The sequence below is a fragment of the Falco naumanni genome, chromosome 1, assembly GCF_017639655.2.
Source record: "Falco naumanni isolate bFalNau1 chromosome 1, bFalNau1.pat, whole genome shotgun sequence".
NCBI lineage: Eukaryota > Metazoa > Chordata > Aves > Falconiformes > Falconidae > Falco > Falco naumanni.
This window is the reverse complement of record NC_054054.1, coordinates 83,382,662-83,406,961: the sequence shown is the minus strand read 5'-3', so window position 1 is coordinate 83,406,961 and position 24,300 is coordinate 83,382,662. Positions and strand designations below refer to the sequence as shown.

The 24,300-nt window shown below is 40.2% G+C and overlaps 1 protein-coding gene across 4 annotated transcripts in view; it reads left to right on the top strand.

The window, feature by feature from the left end:
• Positions 1 to 24,300, top strand: part of TMEM132D (transmembrane protein 132D) — a 261,573-nt gene that overhangs the window by 208,270 nt on the left and 29,003 nt on the right. For all 4 annotated transcript variants that reach the window (XR_005829000.1, XM_040601771.1, XM_040601761.1 and 1 more), the window contains one exon: positions 8,304 to 8,447. Coding sequence is in view for 3 of the 4 variants with exons in the window: in XM_040601771.1 (XP_040457705.1) it covers positions 8,304 to 8,447 (144 nt within the window). In the remaining variant the exon portion in view is untranslated. The remainder of the gene's footprint in view (positions 1 to 8,303; positions 8,448 to 24,300) is intronic.

Here is a 24,300-nt window from a genome sequence, read left to right as displayed (position 1 = left end):
AACGTTACAAACTGTCCCATTGCTAAATAGTTCATTACCTTCTCTAGGTAGTTTACCTGTATGCTGCCTGCTCCCAGAAATCCTTAGCAGAGGGTACAGGCTTAAAATGACACAGTTCTGCTCTGTGAAGTCACTGTTAAGAACATTAAAACGTTGTGTGCCTTTATCACAGCAGCAGGGCTGTAAAGAGCAGCTGGCACCGAAAACAGAGGCAACGTCCTATCTATCATCCTGACTTTGTTTGTGCATTTGTCGTTGTGTTGGACATGTTTCACCTTCAAGAAAACTGTTACCTATTGTTAGCTGGTTCAGAAGCTTGACCTCAGATTTTAACCATGGAATGGACACTACACAAATACCAAAAAAAACCCCCCAAAACAGAAGATCCTAGTTTTGAGCAATTCCAGTCTAGATACATGAGACAGACAAAGGTAAGGAAAGCATTTCAACAGGCAAAGGCATTTTTCTCTCTCTTTGGATTAGGTGATTTTTTTCCTGGCGTTTTTGTTACTTAAAGACATGGAATTACATCCTGGTGATGTCCACAAACCAGGATTGCCTAGTTGTAACAACATACAAATGTGAAACAAGGGAATTTACCAGCCTGAACGGCAGCCTCACTTCACCAAGGCAGCTACAGTAGCACCTGGATTTTGCCTCAAAGATGTATTTCTTTCCTTCTTGAGCTTTTTACTGAACATCACAGGCTGTGTAATGAGAGGCCTCTCACTGCTGGTCATCTTATTAATAATCCCAGTTTTCCTTTGTAACACCTACCTGTCATATTGCTCTTCTCTCCCTATTGAATACACACAGCACTGTCTTAAATATTTAGCTTTTCTTTTCTCCCCCTCAGACTTAGAAGTGATAGATTCTGTCTATGCAGAGATGAAAGTTCATTACCAAGAATATAAAATAGCTCAAAGGCTTTGCAGAAGTTAACTCTCAGATTAAATATAATTAGAGATTTTTCCTGAATGCCTTGTGTGTGACAGTAGGAGGGGCAGTCAGTCTCTGTGATTATCCCATGTTGTTTTTTCCCTCAAGCACAATCCAGTCATTGGCTGATCTCTTTTAACTGGAAAATTGTGATTGCTGTGCTTTATATGAGGGTGAGGTTTTGTTTCACTGCTTATCCTTGCCAAGTCTGCTCACTCCATAAGCACTAATTCTGCCCCAGTGGAGGCATGAGAGTGTGGCTGAAGGTAAGTCACCTCCATTGCATGACAGTCTAAACTTCTCAATCAATCACAGATTGAAGAAGAAAGAATGAAAAATCTATTTAGACATTGATTCTGCCACCCATTTCTTTCTAAACAATGGTTTTGCAATCACATTTTTATATTAAAAAAAAAAATATCCGTTTTTCCCTCTCTAGCAGCTGTGTGGAAGACTAGGAGTCAGCAGGTAGATACAATCAGAGAAACACGAATTTGGGTTTCTGTTGATGCTCCTTTTTAACCCTCTCTCAGCACATCTGATTGTGGAGCTCTCTGCCTGTACTGAGGAACAAAGGAAGCTGATTAAGTAGCAAGTGCTTAAATTAAATGTGATTAATTTGCTTTTATATCCCTCTCCTCTCTCCCATTCCCAGTGACCTCAGATCTCACTCTTCAGAATGAAAGGTGCACACATTAAACCAAACAGCTAACTTTGAAGTTCATGTCAGTATTTTTACATTTTTGCATTCAGGTTTCACCATCATTTCTCATACTTGCAGTATTTCAACTTGTGCTTGCTTTATATTAAAGGACTCACACATTATTTTGTGTTAATTCTGGCCACAGTTCTTTTAATCCTTTGGACCCATGATAATTGCAGCTAATTTTTCAGGTTTTTTCAGTGCATCCTAAAGGCTTGGAAACCACAGGGCAAATAAAGAAATTAGAAATATATTTTATTTATTTCAAGCTGTTTGCAAGCTCAGAGCTCTGAAAATAGCGTACTACAACCGAGGAAATCTGCTTTGGAGCATTTTCAGTTTCTCTGAGCCACCATGTATCTAGCCCCACCAGCTGCTTCTAAAACTTGTCCTTCAGCTTCCATAATCTTATCATTAAAGGTGGATTTAAGAACCAATGAACAAACCTTTGTACTTGCAACCAGAAGCTGGGAGAAGACTCTGCATTTAAGAGCAAGCTCAGCTTTACTCCAGCGTTGAGTACTAATCCAGTATAATCAAGTGTTAGATGGTGTGAACTCGGCAGCTCCTTGGGAGACATGCATCTATTTGCTTTATTGTTCAGCTGCTGCTTTCTGACTTATGAAATCCCTTCTGTGCTGCTGGTTTTGTTTCCGGTCCTTGCAGTGGTAACATGAGGAAAAAAGCTGAATTTGACCACATCCGTGAGGGTGTCAAGCATTTAGATTTTATTGGTTTAGAAGCTTACTAAATTTAAACAGAAGCATTAACGTGGCCTTAGGCTCTCTTGACAGTTAAACTCTTCCTTGGGGGGATTTCTGTAATGCTTTCTAATCAGCTTAAGGAGTTAATTAAACAGCTGTCACTTAGCTTCTTAATTCTGAGACTTGATGCTAAATAAGATTTGAAATTAGTTATGCATGACTGAAGCATGGATTCTCTGATAATGAGAAAATAAGATGGCTGCTAGCTGAAGAGAAGGAAAGTGTAGGCCTTTTTAAAATAGTGAAAAGATTCAAGGTGGTACGCTGGATTAATGCCCTACAAGATGATTAATAGAAAGGAAAAAAAAAAGGAGGAAAATATAGGATATTACATGAGTGCCAAATGGCATGGATTTTCAGGCAGCTATCCATTCTTATTTGATGGCATGCCCTGGACTTCAGGAGATTTCAATGATAATTTTATTCTCTTCCCTATTGCAGTCTGTACATAGTAAACCCAAAAGCCAATTGAAGCCTATTGAAAACAAAAAGGAAAATGATTGATTTTACAAATTTGCTATTTAGCCTGCAAAAATATATTCCACTACTATAATAAAAAAATTAACTGGAGATCTGTTGTGCTTATAGAGCATGTATTACAGCGTTGTGGGGACTTCTTAATATTTTTTCCACCATGTGTATTGTAGTAGGACAAGTACTTCTGAACGGGCACGAGTGTCGCGGATGGAGTGATGCACTTCACTCGCATGACAGAAGCAATGACGTATTTTATTGATACAAGACAGTGAGTTAACAGAGTTCAGTGGTAAATGTGACGGTGATGTAACAAGATTCCATGGCAAGGTACACTTGAGCATTTAATGCACAGAGGACAGGGTCAGATAAAATGGTCAGGGGGACTCTCCCGTTGAGTCATGAGGTTCAGAAAGAACCCCCTTGTGTTCCAAACTCCTACTCAGAGGGGAGTGCAGGTGCAGCTGGATCCAGACTTAATCCCAGACACAGTCAACAGTTTACATCTAAAGGATTATATTTGCGCAGTCAGTCCTTTCTGTCACTTAGCTAAGATTTCAGAGTTTCAGTGCTTTTATTCCCAATTTGCTTACCGCGTATCTGATGCGATAAGGATTCTCTCAGCCACGAGGAGTGACCTTGAGAGGCGTCTCTATTTAAGGGGAGATCCTGGTATGCAGCCCACTGCCATGGAGGAGAGCTCAACAGGCCCTGGTCTCTCCACTGTTTATGGAGTGAGGTGATTGACTTGTAGTCGGATTTGCGTACCAGCCCTGTTTCAGTTGGGGCATGCTCAACTAGCCCTCAGCTGCTGAGCAAGAATTATGACCCTTGGCTATTGTGTTGCTGTCTGTCTCCCCAGAGTTCAGCTTCAGCCAGCTGCAGCCATCAGGACCACCACCGGTGGCTATTGTTTAAGCAGAAGGTGCGGGGGGAGCACACGGCCACACTGAGCTGCTGATCAGTCCAGGTTCTTTTGAGGAATCATGTCTGCAAGTCTTGTGAAGACAAGCCAGCACCTTGCTCTCTGCTGCTTGTAGTGTTGTGGAGTTTGTGAGGGCTAACAGGGATTCAGCATTAAAATGATGTGCTGAATCATGCTAAAGGGCTTTTGGAAAAGCTGACGGTGCTAAACTTTGTCACATAAATCTGATGCGGGGACAAAAAGCTAGGCATGAGTTTTTTCATTTATTTATCTCTTCTAAAAGTCATTATTAATGCAAACATTAGGAAATATTGTGTATACGGAAAGAACTAGGGGAAGAAAAAGAAATTCCTTAAGATTTATAAAGATGATGTTAAATTCCTTGCTTTCACCCCAGGAATTACGAGGCAAAAGATGTCTGAAGGGAAATTAAATTGCAGGGAAGCTACCAATTAAAATTGAAAAAATTAATAGGTATTCACTTCTGCATTTCTACTTAAATAGCTGCTTACTGTGGAATATATTTCTACTGGAGGGCTAAATATGCTCAGTTATTCAATATGAATCTCTTCAGTAGGCAAAGAATGCTTATTCCAGAATCTTCTTTAAAGGTATTGCTATTTTATTTAACATGATAGCAATTTCAGAATAAAGATTACCTCATCTTCTGTTTCTATTAGAGAAAAATGTTTTCCTCTGATTATTATTTCATTTTATTATTTGGGGGGGGGGGTGAAATTATAGAGATATGCTACGTAATAGTTACAAACATTCAACATGTTTTTTAATAGCTTCTCAGGGAATCAACTTTTAGCCATTAAAATATTTGGCTATAGCTTTGCAAAAGCCGTAACTATTACCATTTTCCAATGCTCTGACTTCATATCTCCTATAATCTATGTTAGTTACAGATAAAGGAGATAGTATTTCTTCAGAAGATTCCTTAATCACATTAGCAGCAAAAAGCAACACTTTTAAATCAGTAACTATTTAGATTTATAGCTTTTTCATGCTGAGACTAGGAATGATAAATCTCCGTATAGCTTAATAAATACTGTGTTTGTTTCCTCAAACTGAAGTAATTTCTATATGCTTTCACCAGGGGAACATTAAACCCTTTCTAGCCATTAAACAAATTACTGAAGAAGCATTTTACCCTGCCCCTGCTGTGTAAATTGGTGTAAATAGCTAATACGCCCCTATGTTCAAGGGTGAGGTGCAAACCAGCTGCCTAAAGAAGTCACACCTCCAAGTACATACGTGTACAGGTATGGAAAACTCTGCAAACAGAATGTACAGTTCAGTTATTCTAGTATAGATTAGCATAACTTCGGGCCATTGCCAGCTTGCTTTGCCTTTATTTTGCTTTAGAGAGGTATTGGGTGGATTTGTTTTCCTGGGCCTGAACAAGTATTTGCTGACAGAAAGTCGGAAGATCGGCACAGACATTTGTATGAACTCCAGCCATTACTTGTTGCCCCCAACCTCCCTCATTGCTTTTGGAGATAGAGAGGGCAAAAATTGTTTTGGAGGTTTTTATGACTGACTGAGAATCAGCAATACTGTTACATGGTGTGCATTGTGCTGGTACGGACAGTGCACAGCTCTGGAAACACTTTGTTCCTGAACATAGGTCTAGAACATGGAAAAAGACAAAAACTATAAAACTTTGAATCCAGGTTCTTTGATTTTGGATAGGGACAACACAGGAATTTGCTTCCTTAGCTTAGCATCAGGTATCAATACATTCGTCTCCTTGTATTTAAGTATCCTCGTTAAAGTTACTGCAATTAGTCACACAATTGGGTTAAGTACAGGTATGTCAGACTGTAGCCAGAAAGCTAGACAGAAAGCTCTGGGGCAGGACCTGAGACCATATTACTGAGCTCTGAAGCCAGCTGAGACTCTGGCCATGCAGAAATCCCCTGTGGATTAGATGTGCTATGCACACACTTTTAAAAAGGTATCTGAGCTGGAAAACAGATTAGTGACAGTGAAACAACTGGTGTACTGGGTAGCCTGGGTTTGCATGCGTTTCCATAAAGGGGCAGGTAACAGGTATGTTAGGGTGCAGCCTGTATTCAGAATAGCCATAGGTAGCACTGGGAAAATTCAGAATCTCAAAAGAAATTCATGAAGCTTGTGAGAATCGTTCTCAGTTACTAGCTCTTGCCAGGGGAAATTACATTTGCCATTGGTAAGCAGACCTCATTAATCACCACTGTTTCAAAGGCTTGGTTATTAAACTTTGCTTTGCTTTGTAAAATAATTGCAAGGGTCATACAGGAATGTATCAACTGAAGGAAGGAGGCGGTTCCTCTTTGGGGCAGCAGGTCTTTTCAGCTTGGTACAAGGTGCAAGTAGCTAGGTGTGTGGTATGGCCTGACATAGTCCCAATAAAATGAGATTCATGCCCAAGTGTTTGCAAAATCAGGACCTAATGCCTGGATTCTGAAATTATAGTGGATGCTTAATAGCACTTATTCTGTCAAGCTACCCCCGTTTTGCAGCTATGTGAAGCCTACAGGAGAGTGGCAAATGTATCTAAATAACCAGCATGCAGTAACTTTGCTGGGAAGCCCCGATATGAAAACAATAAAAGAACCTGGAAACTTAATTGCAAATCTTTCAGAGTTCTCAGTTGCCTGAATAATATATTCTCTACTGAGAACAAATGTGCACTCAAGACAGAACAGCCTTACAGTACAGGCAGATATTCTCACCTTTGTATGAATTATAATTTCAAAATATCTGAAGGGGTTTTGTGCTGAGGGATTTTCTTCTTCGGTTCTCTTTTTGTGAAATCTCATTTCACCTTCCCCTAAAGATCATGATGAGGATGCAGCAACATTAGCAAAGCAGCTAGCAAAAGACCAGGAGGGTTTTTTTTCTTTCTTAAATATTGCTTTGAGTCTGAGTAAAGTGTCTCTGTTTCTTTAAGTAATAGGAAACGGTCTTTTTTATCTGCATCCTTTAGATGAGAGAAATCTCAGCTTCTCCTCAATAGCCCAAGAGGTAGTAGGGGGGAGTCATCATCTTCTGGTAACTTGGTTTCAATCTCCGACTTTGTTGTCTTCCACAAGTAAAAATCAGGTCAGTCTCAGAGGCTCATAGCATGAGCGATTTAGATAATGAGAAGTTAGCACTTGGGGGGCTTTGGAAGCCTTTGTTTCACAAGAGCCAGCTGAAATCAAGAGCCTCTTATTCTACAGGATAGTTTGCGATTCAGAGGCGCAGTTCTGAAAAGCTCAGAGACCCTTGCAGGAATGAGCAGTATCTTGCAATTAGGAGTGTAATCATTCAGGCCTCGGTTTTTGCCCTCTGTGTATCTCATGCCAGTGATATCTGCTGTGTGAGACTGATGTGACACCCAGGTAACTAAGAGCACTGTTTAATCTCATGCTCTTCTAAATCAGAAGTGGTAAATCAAGCAGAAGGAATGCATTTTGCGATAATCACCACAACAGTGATGTACTAGAGACACAGGTCACTGCAGAGCTCATTCAGTTCAAAGAGTCCAGGCCCTTCTCAGCACCCTTCCTTCTGGGAGAGTGTGGTTTTGCACGAACCTTATTAAAAGGTAAAGGAGCAGCTGTGAGCAAGTGCTTGCCCACCATTACCCAGCAAGAGCCAGGATAAGTCCTAGAAGACCTGGCGACAGTCCAGTTCTTCACAGTCCTGTGGTGAATGCAGTCACCTACTCAGGACCAGAATGGTGGTGCAGCCTAAAGCCTGCCTCTTAAGACTAGAGTTGCTTCCATACACATGGCCAGCCTGAGCACCCAACCAAAGGTCCAGTCAGAGACGGTGCAAGAGCACACCCTGCATGTCAGATGGTTTTAGGTGCTATCATGGGGCTGTTGTAGCAGCTATTATTGCTGTGCAGGCTGTCCACAGGCTGGGAGTTAGAAAGTGTGTATATTGCAGAAGACACCACCCACTGCAGGGACTTGTAAATGATCACCCAAGAGATTTGGGGCAAAGCGGATTTCTGAATGCCCTCGATCCCAACTTGTGCCCTAACAATTATACGGTATTTCTGTGGTCTAAATGTTGTCAGTATTTGTCCAATAGCATCATAGAATTTCAGTATTTGTAAAAAAACCTTTCAGGAAACAGTTTTGTGGGTAAAATAGCAAGACTTAAGGCATTATTTTTATGTAATCGGCAAGATCATTCATTAGTGAGCTCCTCGGGGTGGAGATTTCACTATTGCAAGGTACATCTTGTGTATGTGGTGCAGGGACATTCTTGGGTGTTCAGTTGCTCTGACATTTCATGAGCATTCATGAAACAGTAATTAAGGCATGACAAATATCCTAACAGCCCTGAATCCGAACTGGGAGTTTGGTTCCAGGAAATTGGTCTTTCCTGCTACGTGCACTTGGAACAGTTCTTGGAATAGCCATTAGAAATTGAAGTACAGCTGAATCTAGGTGGTGCTAATGAATTAATAGTAATATATAATAACTAAAGGGGGCTTTTTTTGGTCTCTTAGGAAGCAGAGATCCTGAATACAGCTATCCTAACTGGGAAAACAGTGGCTGTCCCTGTCAAAGTGATCTCCGTGGAAGATGATGGGACTGTGACTGATCTTCTGGAGTCTGTGGAATGCAGATCGTCAGATGAAGATGTCATTAAGGTAGGATCATACTGCTCCATTACACAAAGGCAGAGGCCCTGCAAAACATGTTCTCTAGTGTGACAAGTTATTTCTTTTTTAAACTGTTATACTGCTGGAAGACAAAGGTTGATTATTGCTGTTACACGTAGATTGGTTTGGTGGAGTAATAAACCAAACACAAAATCACGTATTTTCCATCCTGCATGTGAAATCCTTGGAATTGTCTGTCATGTCCCACTTTTGAAGTATTTTCTGAGTTCACTGTACCTTTGTCTTTTACTTTTCAGCTATATGGGCTGTGTAGGTTCAGCTGATGGTTTTGAGAAAGAGGTGGTTACTCTGGTTTGCCACATTGGAACAGGAGCTGTATGACTTGAAAGTTTGGGTCTTTTCTTTGTACTGACCCAGTAGTGTATTGCAAACGTTAGCTTTGAATTTGGAATTTTCTTTGGTCACATTTGCTACTAGAGTGTCTCACAGGAAACATACTGGCCTGCAGTCATGGACTGGGAACTACTGGATAAGGCCAGTGGATTTACTCTGTACAACAGCTCTAGAGCCTAAACTGCCTTGAAAGATAAATGGAAGGCAATAATATGCTGCTACTCTTAGTTTTGACTCACAGTGTGTATTTTTCTAGCCAGTGGTGAGGACAGAACTTGCAGACATGCCTTTAAGTGCCTTTTTATTACTGAAATGTTAGGGTCAGGCAGGACCATCAGGAAAATGGCTGCTTCTTGAAGGCTTTCAGCTTGTACCAGTATTACTAGTAAAAGCTTGTAAGATGTCCTGGATATTCTTTGGTTTACTGTCAACACCTGTTGATAGTGGAAGGACACAGTCAGTAGTGGTGATTGTGGGAGATAATGGTAGAAAGTACTCCAGCATAGTGACGGAAACGTTGGCTTGTCTCAGCAGCTTTTATCTTTCCACAAACTCAGCTGTGACTGTCACTTGAGAAGAGGAAGTCAGAGACATGGCTACAAATAGAAGTTAAAATCGAGTTTTTTTAACATAACCAGCATGTCACAACACAATTACAAATGCTACAGGCCACCCCTCCAGCTGCTGGAAATCATATTATCCCATTAACTTCTGTGAACTACATCATGTTGAGGACTCGGCCTTTGTGAAATTTGCCTTAGCGTAAAGTTGACTGGATTGCTAAGTTTTCTCCCTGTTATATTAGTTCATTGTAATTTTGATTCAAGCAGCTGAAAGCGGTATTTCACTCCAAAGCAAGCCTCCCTTGGCCCCATTAGCTGAAACAGATTCTTCCTAGTGGAGGTTTTTTGCCTTTATGGGCAAAGATGAGTGTAAGTACTTGGGTGGTACTATCATGAGAAACTGCTCAGAATTTGAGACATACCTGCAGGTTTAGTACCTTTATGTCACAGAGGGAGTGATAACTTGGGATAGGGAATTTGAAGAGTAGGGCTGAGTGTAGGCTTAAATTATCTTTCTTGAGCTGTCTCTAAACAAGTTATTTTTTTTGCCAAAAATCTGCAATTTTTACACTCCGTGGACTTGTTATAAGTAATTTCTTCATGATAATTTCTTATACACAAGATGAACGCAAGCAGTTTCAAAGTCCAGCATTTTCTTGTTTCCCTTTTAGAATCTACTTTGGATTTCTATTTATCTGAATAGGCACCATGTCGGTATTTTCTGATTCATAGTGTCTTTCTGTCTGTCTTAATGGGGAATTTCTATCTATCTATTTATTTATTTATTTATTTATTTATTTTCTTCTATGAAGCCCTTTTGAATCTGGTAAATCTGCCAAATATAACAAAATCTTGGACTGGGTCTAGATTTAAAAACAGAAAGGAATTATTTGGGGTCTTTGTGTTGTGGAATTTAATGGACTAAGTCTTCACTCGCTAACTCATTAACTAACTTCTTAGTTTTTCCAAAGAACTGGAAAAAGATTTGAAAGCAAATATATAATTTGGAAGATGTTTTAAAAAATCAGTTTTGTCTTCTGAAGTTTTAATTTATAAGAATAATTTGGCATGTTCATTGGATATTTGTTTAATAGTTTTGTCTGATACAAATCTGCAGTGGTTTAGTATACAATATGCTCAGCTATAACCCTGGTAAAGAGGTTAAAGTGGTAGTACTGCTTAAGTGTATCTCTGTCATTAATTGTAAGTATATGAATATATCAATAAAGTCTTGTGCATTTAATATATATATATATATGCACTGCTGCACGGTGAGGCTAATGGTAGGCCCTATGTCAAAATAGGAAATTGCTAGTCAGTCAGTCAGGGCTTCTGTAAACATCCCCCTAGAGTTCACTCCTCCGCAGTAGGAAGGCAGGTTTCAGCAGCATTAAAATGAGTTGCCGGTTTAAAGTAAGATCTTAATTGAAAACATGTCCTCAAGTTTACAGTTTACCTGCTCTGTTTCAGACCAAGTCTTATTCACAGACATCTTATCTAATGAAGATAAAGATATAAAATCACTGGCCAGCTTTCAGCGTGCAACAGTAATTAGAGATTCTGTTCTCTGGGCATTAGGGTGGTGAATATAAAGTGGAAGAAAAAGTGTGCTTAAAATGCTCATTGAAATATAAAGATTAAGGTTACATTTCTTTGTGTCTTTACTGTTGCTGTTTTTCAGTGCATCAGTCAGGTAGCATCTAACATATTGATTATGTCTTCGTGGCTTAGCTTTTACTCCTGTTTTTTTGGTGTTGATTAATGATGAGCTTAAGCTCATTCTCCTTGCAGAATTAGGATACTTCATTCTTCTTTTAGTTTCAGGAGCCACATTTATTACTCACTTCTTTCATCTTAGACTTCAAAAGACTTTAAAGAGCTGGACCAAAATCCGCACCAACTTGTTTTCTGCCAGACTGTGTCTACATGAACTCGGTTGAATAAGTCAGGACATAATTTAGTCCATTGAAACAATATTTTAATTGAATGATCATTATTGAAATGATTCAGTCCACCAAGACAGAGTAACCATGCTAAAAAATGGAAGCATGTTATAGGCTCTGTTTCACAAATGAGGGATCTGAGACACAGAAAAGGTAAGGTGAGGGTTTCCTAAGTGGTATGAAGAAGTTCTGACCACTGAGGTGGATGCTAAAACTCCTAATGACCTCATGAAAAAGAGGAAGATTGGTGAGCAGACTTTTTTTTGATGAACTGATCAGGTGGATTAAATTCTCAAGATGATTTAAATCAAGTATGAGGGGAAAGGAGAAATCAACATATTTTAATCTTTAATTTTGAAAAGACAGTTCCATTTTGAAATGTCCATTTTTTCAAGGCTCAACAAAGCCTAAAAGTCTCTTCCAATGCTCTGGGTTTTCAGACTGATGAGTTAATTGAAAATCTGCATTTTGGTTGCCCTGAGATGAAAGCACCTTTAAGTTCATTTTGTTTGATCAGTTAGCTCCAATATATCCTCAGCTCTGTCCAGAAGCCGCTTGCCAGAAGTCGCATGGTGAATGGTGCCAATGCAGGGAACAGGATACAGTGTTCCTCTGCCCCTTTTTTAATATTATACTGTGTATTGTGTGTTCAGAATCTGTGTGTTATCCAAAATTGCATACTTTTCTAACTGAATACGTTTAGCTTATTTCCTTCTAGAGCATTGTATACTTTTCTTAGAGCTTAGGTATGAATGCAAATGAGAAGCAGGCATACAAACATGTGTCTGTATTACAAGCAAACTTCTGAGGCAGATGGTGTGAAAGGGGAGTTGTTACTTCTGGTCTCCTTTGCACATCCTAGGACTGACCACAGAGCTGTGGAGCAGTGTCCCACAGGCAGAGGCAGTGCAGGATGTTACAGCGTGGCCTCTCGCTTTGAATTCCCATTTCCCAGAGCTCAGCAACCGGTTCTGGCTGTGGGATGATTGCCAGGCATTTGTGCTTGTCCTCTGCAGAGTCTCATCTTTCTGGCTCTGCGTGAGCAGTGAAGCAGTAATGCTTTATCCCTGCTTGCTGTTTATCAAGCAGCTGTAGAGTTGCAAAGCCAGACTGCTCCAGCCACAACTACGTGATAGGAAGTTATTGCGACGGGTGGGTAGCTGCTTTGTTCTGTTCGCTTTGGGTTGTACTAAGAGGGGATGACAATGCAACTTGGCAATTTGTAAAACATTACTGCAGACTAATAACACTTAGTGTGGTTTTATCAGTGGCAAAATAACTTATTTTTAATCAAGTGACAGACTTTACAAAAACTGAAGTGTCAGAGCATTTAAAATAGCCTGAAGCAGGCAGTGTTTTAAAACATTAAACTTTTAAGAGCTGTTTCTTTTCCTCCTTACACTGGTGCACTTCAGGGAAAAGTTGAATTCTTCTAAAGTCAGTGGAGTGACAGAGTAAAACTCAAAGGGAGAAGATAATTGGGAGTCCAGGATTTTATCTGCTCCTTAGTTTAGCGTTGGCAGTTACACAGTGCTGCAGATCCCACAACCGTATTGCTAGTGGCAGTCCATTTGATAATCTTTTTACAAATCATCCTTGGGTACGTGTGATTACCTAGTTTTCAGTTCCAGCTTTCAACTGGAAAAGAAAACACATCTGCAGGTCAAAGGCATGGGCCCCCAAAATGGAGGTACTGCAAAGATATACAAAAGTTTAAAACAAGAGAGTATGAAGAGTCCCGGTTTCCCTGTGGTCTCTCAAGCTTAAGACAAGCTAAGAGTGATTTGAGCCAAGTATTCACGCTTTCCTGGTGCTTGCTCCAGTGAATTAGTGGAGGGAGAAAGGAGGACAAAAGGAGGAGAAAGCATCTTGCAGTGCGGGCAAAGCAAAGTGGGAGAGGAGGAAGAACAAGGAAGAACAAGCTCCTGTTTCTATTAAACTAGCTAACCAGAATGTGCAGTATCACATTCCGGTGAGGTTGTCACATGGGTTTTGCTCTCTCAGGGTTCAGAGGATCCAAATAGAAGGAAAAAGCAGATGTAGTCAGCGTAGTTTGTTGAATTTCAAAGAAAATACTTTCCCATCAGCAAATGGGATTTTGTCTAGATTGAACGCTAACATAGAATATGGTTGTGTAGGTCTGAATTTTATAATGAGAAAATCTCTGCCTTGAGGGTTTGGTGAAGATTGAGTTAATGCCATGGTTTTCCACAATATAATGTGCTTTCTTTCACCAGCTGAACTGCCTTATTCCATCCCAAATAATTTTTATCTGTCTTGAAACAAACATTTAAGTCAGCAAATAAATGTTTTTATTTTCTGTGGTGTCTAAACATTTCTTTTTGATAGAAAATGATGAAATCATGTCCTGTCATTTCCACTCAGTTTCACTATTCCTGATAATAGATTTTTTCTGAACTTTTCACTTTAGGATGAAGCAACAGTGAAAAAGGAAATACTTTTTCTGATCTGTTCTAGTAATCAGGAGACAGGACAAACTCAGAAAAATGCACTATCAAAAAAAAAAAAAAAAAAAGTTGTAATAATAACTGCTGAATTCAGTCCCCGTGCTGTTGATGTTGGTTATAAAGGGAGCAGGAACAGTTTTAATCCCTTTCTGGTATGAAGAGCAGACATGGCAAAGATGAGTTCTGAATGTAGAACTGGTATAACAATCCTGCATCTCCCAGGAATCATCTGAAACTCACCTAAAGCTGTTGAAGTTACTAGATTTGTCTCTTTCATATTTTGCCAATTCATAATTCTGATGTGAGTATTGAGAAGTAATAAGGTTTTTGTGGAGCTGTTTTCCTTTTTGTAATCATCCATACTGAAAATCCCAGTGTGACTGCTGCAGTTGCTGTTGACAACAGTTTCTTTATATTTATGAAAGACTATAAGCTTATGAGGTACAATACTTCTCTGTAATGGAAAAAATCACATAATTCCTGAATTGAGACTTCCGAAGAATCCTACAGAAGATACCCAGAAATCTGTCTCTTTGTTTAATGGGAAAGAATATGTGCTTTTGTAGAGCCAGGGATGATAATCTCTTTCTGTAGGTGTTTCCATTCCTTTATTAAGAGGAATATTTCTATATCCATTAAAAGAATGAGGCAAAATCTGATGAATATCCAAACCGTGATGCCAAAGGGGATCTGAGGGAGCAGATTTAATCATTTGCTGAACTCAAAAGGAGCCAATTAATGTCCCTAATACGTTAAACAATTGCTAAGGTGCGACTGTGCGAGTGTTTAAAATTACCTGATACAGAGCTGCCATCCCTGTCTTTCTGCTGGCCATGAGTGCACATGAGTGAAAATGAATCGGGTTTTTTGGTGAATGAGCTGTCTGCCTGCTCAGCTTCTTGCTCCCTGACTGAGTTCATTTCAGATGCCACCACTGGGAAAGTGACACTGGAGTGGGAATCAGTAGCTGGGGGTGAGAGGTGGCCAGGAGTGTTTCTTTCTGTTGTGTATTCTCTTAAATGACATGTGAAATTACAGCTTTGTGCAGTCATTCCCATGCTGTCACATCATTAGTCTGATCCCATCCATGTAAAAGGCTTATCCTGGCCCCCGTGCCTGTGTATCTTCCTGGTGAATATGCTCAGAAACTGTAGTGAAGAAGATCTTCCAAGTGGCTCACCTGTTTCCGAGCATCAGATTTGTACAGCAAAAGATACCCATGTAGGAATGTCAAAATCACCTTACTGCTTTTAGTAATAGTAAGATCTTACTGTTTTCAGCTGCTTTCAAAACCCAACACTGAATCCCCATATTGAGAAGCGCTCCATCAAGTCAATGAAAAGAGTCTGGCTGATGTCTAGAAAAAACGTGCTGAGGAAGTAAGGAACAGACAAGCTGAATACAAAGGGAAATTAGTTTTTTCTGCCACTGGGCTAAGGCAGCAATATGTTATACATGTTATACATATAAGCACATGATATACATATAAAGGAAAGGTAAATTTGGCTTGTATCATCCAATGGCACCTGCATGCAAAACATGGGCATGCATTAATGATTATAAATTGTGATTCTTTCTCTTAAGATGTTCCTCTAGCTTTAAGGCACTTCGTGTTCTTCAGTTCTAGTGGCTGTCTGCTGCTTTCTTTTAGAAGATGTGGTATTTATAGCTCTTTGTGCCTACTCTAAGCCATCCTCCAGATCATGACACAAAACTGTGTTGCTTTGTTACCACACAGTAAGAAGTTACGATAGGCCATATAAATTACTGTCTTCTCAGCCCAATTTAAGATTTTTCTGGACATATCAGATACAGCATAGCCACTACATTATTTTTTGCTTATCATTTGCAGGACTGCCCAGATACTGTGTTAGCTATGGAAGGGATTGGTCTTACTAAAATAAAAATACACGTGATGGTATTTTCAGCTGACTTAATATGCCTAGATCTCAGGACTGTATCAGTACTATATTGGTTAACATTAGCTGAAGATGAGGCTAGTGATCTGGTGTTAGTCAAGAAACTGCTGGTCAGATCTGAAATATCATGAGTATTAGCTGTGGGATACTTGGAGGACTCCTAGAGCTCTCAGAGGCAATTGGAAGAACAACGGGCTTATGTAGGGCATACATATATGAAGGAGAAGGGAGTGTTAGGGAGGCTAAGAGGTCAAAAGGACATCATGATGCCAGACTGGTAATCATGCTGAGTTCTCTTTTCTTCATTGCTAATGAAGAAAGGAAGTGTGCTCTAGTGGTTAAACCTGGGCTGGGGTTTGGGGCATTACATATTCTAATAAGGTCTCAGTATGCATACAGTGTGTGACACTTGATTTTCATTTCATTTGCCTCTGCCTTAATAAGATTGGGTAACAACTGGATAACCCATCGGATGGGTTTACCGATGCTGCATTGAAATGTGCTGGTTATAGTGTGGGCTCTGGCATATGCTTTCAGCTGTGACATCAGTGTGCTGTTGTGATCTTGGGCATGTCATTTATTTGATCTGTCTCAGCGTAGACACGTACATAAGATGTATAATGGTTCTGAATTACCTTGACAGATAAAGAGCATTAACACTAAATCCTTGATAAATGCATTGAGGTCTTTACATAAAATGTACTATCCAAGCAACATCATTATGATTGTTAATAATAAACATAACCCTAACTAGGGCAGAGCACAGACTTTTTAGGAAGCACTCCTGTTAAATTTAACTTAATCACAGCAATTAAAAATTACCATCATGATAAAGTTTTAGTGGCTGAGTAAGGATTTAGAAATATTTCTAGATTTCTTATGTAACAGAGTGTGCAGGTCTGCTGACTGAAGATTTCTTCCCTTTCATTCACTGTCTGGACCATTTTGCATTAATTTCTAGGACCTTCTTGAGGCAAGCATGTAACCCTCTTTGCCTGAAGCTTTAAAGGCAAGGACTTCGTACATCAGGTCACAGGCTAAATGAATTGACTTAGGCAAGGTAAATTTCAGATCTTTGTGGCTGATCCACTGAAACAGGGTACTTTTCAAATTATTTTTCTATCCTGCTTTAGGCAGATAATCATGCTCGCTGCTTACTAGACCAAGGATTAATTAATAAAGAGAGAAGAAACGTAGACACAAATCTGGAGGGTGACCAGTTTTCTTTGGTACCATGCAGAGCGGAACTTGAATTTCTGAGTGCAGGACAGAGCAGTTCTGAATTCAGCAAGGAATCTTGCAGATCAGTGTCCTGCTGCTGCTGTAATGGTGAAATACCTGTATCCACAGAGCACGTTTTCATGTCTCTCTTCCCATCCATGTATGTGCAGGAAAATGAACATAAAGACAAGGGATGGGAAGTGATGTGTCCACCTTTGGATAGACTCCTCTCTCCAGTGCTTGACTCTGTTAGCTGCCGTTGTCACTAATGTTCAGTGACGTGGATATGCAGCCCACAAAAATCATCTTAACTCAGCCTTGTCTCTCACTCCTTGGTTCTCCTGTAGTGGCTATCCAGCTGTTCCATACTGTCTGTTGCTATTGCTTTTGCTTTTTTCCTGTGCTTCCTGTGTCTTAAATATTTTTCTCTTGTGTTTCTGCCCTTACTATACCCTTTGGGTTGCCAGTTTTTAGTCTTCTTATATCAGTCCCATTGCTAATTTTTTCTGACAGCTTTGAGAAAATAAAACATCTAGTGGTATCCTAATGTCTTATGAACAGCATTGTTTCCATGTCTAGATGCTGCAGTCCCTTATTTAAGATTTGCAGAAGTGCTCAGCTTCCACTTAGGGAGCTATGTCGGCTTGGGCAGAGCAAATGTATCCTGTGAAAGATCAATTCATCCTTTTCCAGAGATGTTTTTGGTGTGGCATAATCAAATTTTAAAAATTGCTATCCTTAAATACCTAAGAGTGAATATGTTCCGAGGCAGATGTTTTTGCATTGTTTCATTCTGTCAAGTGCAACGTAGTCCTGGCTTGTGCTCTCAGCTCTTCTCTAGCTTTTCATGGTGACTTTTGGCTACCCATTTACTTGTTCTCTTTGCAGTTACTTATAAAATTGATGTAGTACTTCCGAAGGATTTCCAAGAGCTAAGAAAGTAAACAAGTAAAACACACCTGAAAAGTGCTTTGAGATCTCAGAATACAAGATGTTACCCAAGTCCAGTTTATTAACAAAAATATTTACCTGTAGTAGTTCTCATGCTTTACACGTGACAGGATCTCGTCTATTGCCTTTTCTAAGACTGGCATGCGTGTTGTATTTGTTTGTAGGTGACACCAGTGCTATTGCTTTTCCCACATCAGCTACCCATAGAAATGCTGAACAGCTTTCCTATTTCAGCTTTGTTTTGCAGCATCACCTTTTTTAACTGGTTATTGGATGGATAGCCTGATTTCTGAAGCTATTTGGGCATTCAAATCCAATTAATTTAATTGGGAATTAGAAACCTAATCACCTACAAAACCTGGCCTTTACAGCTCTTCAATTTTAGTTGAAAGTGTAACTGTGTATTTAGAGCGGGTGGGTATTATAGAAAGCTGATGTTTTCTCCCAACTTCTATAATCTCTTCCATATAATAACTATTAAAAATAACCTGATCATTTGCAAGTAGGCAATTATTTTGCAGCTGTAAAGGGTTTTTGTTTGAGTAAATTTAGGACATCTTCTTTAGACTTCAGGATTTGAGTGCCTTCAGCAATTTCTTTCAGCATTTGTGAGCCTGTGAAAAGCTGTTGTAGTCTTTGAGATTCTGTGCAGACCTGCAGCTGATATCAAAATGAAACCTGTGAACATGACGTTCCATTACATGCTCCATTTCATTCTACTAAAAAGCCAGACAGGGAGAAGTGAAACTTCAGTAATGAAGGAAAGTATCATTTGCCCTGGTGACTAAGCATCTAAAGGCACAATAGATGTGTACTAAAGTACGTTTAATGCATTGTCTGTAAGCATTACATTAATTGCACTCGACTGTCACTAACAGAAAAAATCAGGGCCAGTCTCAGATACACGCATGCAATTTCTGCTAATGATTGGATCTCATTTCTGCCACTGAAAATCCAGAGTTAACCCAGTGTAGGTAATAGGATTGCTGTACACTTTATTTGATGAAGAGAAAGTTTATTCCTTATTGGTTTGGGTTTTTTTTTCTGTGTCTAAGCACAGCTCCAACCATCGCTGGATGGTTTAGTTTGGTATCAGATTAATGGTGAAAGCAAAGATCAGCCAGAGCCAATTTTAGCTGTTTCAGTGCCGTAGCCATGTCAGCCCGTGTTTCCTTGAAAGTTCTTCACACATTTTGATGATGCCGAGCTGAGTTTCAAGCTTGTAACAAATCTTGAAAGCAACTGTTTCCCTAGGGCTGAGAATTTCATCACAAGGATTTCAAACAGGCCTGCAGACGGGATAAGAAGCAGCCCCTTTGGCAATACAGTTGTGTATGTACTTTACTAATTTTTCAAGACACCTTGGCAAGTAGTTCTCTGAATTCTGCCCTTTGTTCCCAGGTTAAGCAATGTGTGTGTCTAATCTCACCTCCTGCTGTCTCTCCTCTAAGTAGATTCAGCCGGGCTGCATGCATTGATACTTACTTCTTTGGAACTCATGCTGCTAGGAAAGCTGTACGTAGGTACATGTAACCTCATCTTGTACTTTGTAGTATCCAGATCTGACAGTTATTTTCTGGTCTCCAGTAGGGCTAATTACTGATAAGAGTTGTCTTCATGGGCTGGTTGGTTGTTCACTTGCAGTCAAGGCTCTCAGAAAACTTGAGTGCATAAAATAAGACACTGAATGTCATAAAGTGTGCCCAACACAGGAAAATGGTAGAAAAGATAGATCAGAAATTACTAGGGGACATGAATAAAGATGATCCCAGAAGCACATTAGCTGGGAGAGGACTTACCAGCACAGGAGACAAATTAATAAGCTGTTATTGTGCTGCTGGAGGGGGGTCCACCATGGAAGGGTCTTGGTCTCTTTCCCACTCACTCATCAGCAAAAGATGAGTTATCTGCTTTACACACTGTCAAGAGTGAAATGATCAGCTGTTTACAGACTTGTAGGTTAAAAACAGTTATGTTTAATCATATGCCTTTGCCAGAGGTTGATACATTATGTCAAGACAATGTCAATCCTCTAGTGCCATAAGCTACCCCTTATTTTGCAATGGACATCCCCTGATTTGGTAGTAATTACCTTTGTCTGGTCTGGTTTTTCATCTTTTTTTTTAGTAAAAGGATCCAGTGAAGGATTAGGAAAAAAAAAAAAGATTGTAAGGCTGAGGTTTTCAATGTGTTTTAAGGTCACTGGTCATTGTCAAGTTTTACATTCCTTTCCGATTCTCCTTCCCATCCTTCCTTCCGGGTGAGGGGGAGTGAGCAAGCAGCTGCATGGTGCTTGGTTGCTGGCCAGGGTTAAACCATGACATGTGAACACCCCCAACTGAGTCAGAAGCTAACACTGCATTGACCAGTTATCTGTAAGTGGAAAAGCCTCATATGTTTGCTTTCCTCTTGATAGCATGACAGGAGTGCAGGTAGGCCAGAGCCAGGGGACCAAAACTGACCTGAATATACCTCTGATGATACTTGGAGGTACTCCCTCCTCATAAAAGAAGGAAAATAAGGAAAAAGCCTGCTGAAAATAGTCCAGTTCCGCCTGCACTGGTATCATTGTAAAACAGAGGCAGACTACTGAGAGTGGGTTTGTTATGAAGATATAAACTGGGATAAAATGAATGCCAGCTTCCTAGGGAACGGGGCACCACCATCATCTCCCAGTCTTAAGTGTCTGTTCCACTAAACACTTACTTAGCTGGCCTAGGGCTTTTTGGGGGTTACATCAAGTCTTTCAGTTGTTAGAGTAATATTTTTTCCTTTCATGTGAAATGTAGTCTGAAATACAGAAAAAAGCAGTTGCTAACCAAACTCTCACCTAAATCCATTATAGCTTCTGAAGTCATTGGGACAGGGAGATAAAAGAATTGTAATGACCCCAATATGTAAATATAGATGTAAAAGTTTTTTTGTAGGGATGGAGTTTAGAGGCCAGATATCGTGAAATCAAACATAAAGCTTTTTGGTAGAAATTGAATCAGTGCATTAGTTATCATGGATTTTCATAAAAATAAATAATGCACATTCATTTTTCAGTTTGTAAATGTAAAGTAACAACCTATGAGTTAGCCACTGAAATGATATTATAGACCCAAAAAAGAATAATAGAGCCAAAAAAGAATAATACAGAAAACTGAGAAAGCAGAAGAGAGAGTTTTCATAAAATTGGCCATTGGCATAAATATAAATCATGAAAGGGAGATTGATTTCATGAAAGATATGAAAGTCAAAACCTCAAGGTGTTAAAAAAGATAATCTGCTCATCTGATAAAGAATCCCTGAGGCTACACAACTTTTAGCTGAAGCAGCCAGATTTACTTAAAGTAGATGAAATTTTTAATTCTATAAGGAATAACATTACAAGGGAACACGCTTCTGCAGTACACAGAGTCTATTAAGAAGCTGCGCAAAAGAGGAAGCAGCTTACATAGATCCATTTGAAAATTATCTTTGCTCAGAAATTTTGCCAGAAGATTTACAAATAGATATGGGAATGAGAAATTGTAATCCAGAGAGCCTAAATAGCAACATACACATGCTAGGCAGCTATGAGGATTTGGAAGAAAGCACTGCTGTTGAAATGAGTTGGCCAGGCTACTTCTGTGGATGGTGTTTTGTACATAAAAAGCAGGTAGGACATACACAGGTGCCGTGTGAGTGACATCTCCATCTAAGTGTCTGCTAATGTGGAAAGATTTATTTTAGCCTGTGAAAGCCTTTCAGGATTCACACATACCCATCTGTAAATGCAAAGAAATTATAATCTGCCTTGTCTGCACATGCCTGAGGGAGGAAGACTCAAAGATCCAGATGAAACTGTGCTAAGATCTCCTCTCAATATCTGTGGGTGAAAGAACAAGTCTTTTTTAGGACTGCTTTATGCAAAAAAAACATGGAAGCCAAGAGGCTTGAAGTGCAGCTTTGTCTCCAGCAGTCCTGTAGGCATGAATAACCAACTATACACTGAGATTTTGCAGCAATCATAGTTCTTTTGTAAATATCACATCTTTCATTTTCCTTCTCCCTCTATTAAGTGGAGTCCTGCTTTTCAAACAAATAAAAAGGATCAGGGAGCCTCCTCTTAACTGCTGTATCTCAGCCCACTGAAATATGCGTATATATACACAGAGACTGGGTGAGACACAGCAGAGAAGAGCCCAGGGAGGCAACTATGCATCTCCTGTAATTAGCTTTTCTCTTTCTATAACATGATTTTGCATGGTGAGGATCACCTCGGTGTCTGAAAAAAATTCTGAATAATCTTAGCAAGCCCCTCATAGCATCTTCCTGATGCAGACAACCCTTATTTGCCTGACCAAGAAATAAGGAGTTAAATAACTCACCGAAAAATCTCACAGTAAATAAATCTTGGAGAAGTTTAGAAGGGTTTGTGGAGGCCGCAGAATGCCATACCACACAAAGAAGGGCTCCCTCTTTCTCAGCCTTACTCTCCCTTAGAATGGATGAGTGGCAATCATCAGATACATGCAACTTTTTTCATAGGTGGTCTTGAAGTTGAGCACAGCTGAGTGATGGCATAGGTGGGCTTCCAGCAGGAAAAAGGAGGAGAGTGATGGGACACCAGTGGACTTCGCAACCTGCTGCTTGGAAGCCACAATGACAAGTGGACGATTATCAAGAGATACCAAATAAGCCCAGTCTCTGCTCTGTTATAAATAAACCAGGGTAAGTTTATGAGCAGTTGCAATTGCAGTACCAGGTTGAGCTCAGTACAATTGCAGTAATATTTAGCCCTTATCATGAGTTGTCTCATGGTGAGTGTGAAGGATGAAACCACAGTGAGCTCCTGCCAGTTCACTGTGCCGAGAGCATGGCATTAATACAGGGAACTCTGCATATAGTTGACCTGTGCGGTTTGTTCGTGTTGTCTAGAAACCGAGAGGAGACGGGGCAGCTGCCCAGCTGCTCCAGGTGTCTGCATGGTAGGCCAGGGTACGCTTATGTGGGGAACCTGCGAATCGGCACTAAAGGCTGAGTATGTCTGGCACTGCATTGACACTGAATACATGAGTGTTCCTGGGGTTTGGCCATGAGGTCTTTACAAAAGAAGAGCAAGTCTATCTGTGACATATCAGAGAAGATCTGACAGGCTGCACTGCTGTGTTACTTCCATTCCCTGTAAAGAAGTGAAACACCCATGTATCCACCTAACTCCTGAACTAGCAATTCCTGAAGAGCCTTGCTATAAAAACTTCCACTCAACTTCCTGGGAATTTCTTAAGCTTAAGAAAAGAAGTCATCTTGGCATCCTGCTAAAAAGTAAGGAAAATGACTCTGTTCTTTCACGTAGGTGTATGTGAGGGACTCAGACCTCTACTATAGTTCACTAATGTGCGTGATCATTGCTGTACTAAAAAGCACCAGCCTCATGAAATGCACTTTCTTTGCGAGCTTTATTCCTCCCTCCTGAGCTGTACCTGCAAAGAGAAGTGCTGAAGATCAGCTGGTGCTGTGGCAGTACTTCTGGAGGCACTGCTTTTCAGAAAACAGCCTGCATCCCTTGGACAGATGTCTCTGCTCTGATTCTAAGCTTACTTAGGCATGAGTGAGTCAAGAATGAGGAGTCAGTGCCTGAGGCTTGTTGTAAAAATTGGTTGGTCTTAGGCTTGTGGCTGTGAATTTGTGTGATTTGTAGCAGAATGAGAGATGGTCCAGGACTAAGGCTCCGTCACCTGTTTCGTTCAAATAAATAGCAATAACTGAATGTAGAACTCTGCTAATTCCCCTTTCTGCTCCCCGATACCATATGTGCTGTTTTTGAGAGGAGGTCTTTTATTTTAGAAGGTTTATTTCTGCCAGCTCATATGTGAGTAACAGCAGCTACTCTTTCAGGGAATAGTGAAGATGTAGCATGTCTCTAAGCACTGCATGAGTAAGTGACACTGCTGCTCGACAATTCTGTTAGATATTTTCATAAAGGTTTCTTTGGAGGTGGGTATATCTGTCTTTAAAAGGAGGTGCAGATTTCTCCAGGGTACTGCAGAACGATGCAAATCCAGGTCTTCAAAAGTCCCTTTCTTATGCTTCTGAGTTTAAAACCTGTAATGAGCTAGACACAAGAGTAGTCACCCACCCTTTGTCTGTGGTGTAATCCTGACTCCCAGAGGGGGATTTTCAGCATGAACTAGCAGAATTTGATGTCCACATCTGATCATTTGGGGCCTCAGTTCCCAGGTCCTTCTAGTGTCCTTGAGAGCCCCTGCATTGCTGTGCAAACCTGGAATATTTAGCTATCTAATTAGGCCATTTTTCCAATTACAAGGGCAGATCCAGATTAAAAGACTTCCTCATGGCTTCATCTGTTTTCACTTCATGTCTTTGTAGCCTATATCCAGAATGCAGGCATGGAGCTGCTCTGCTTCTTCCAGCCTGGGCTGGGAGAGACAAGC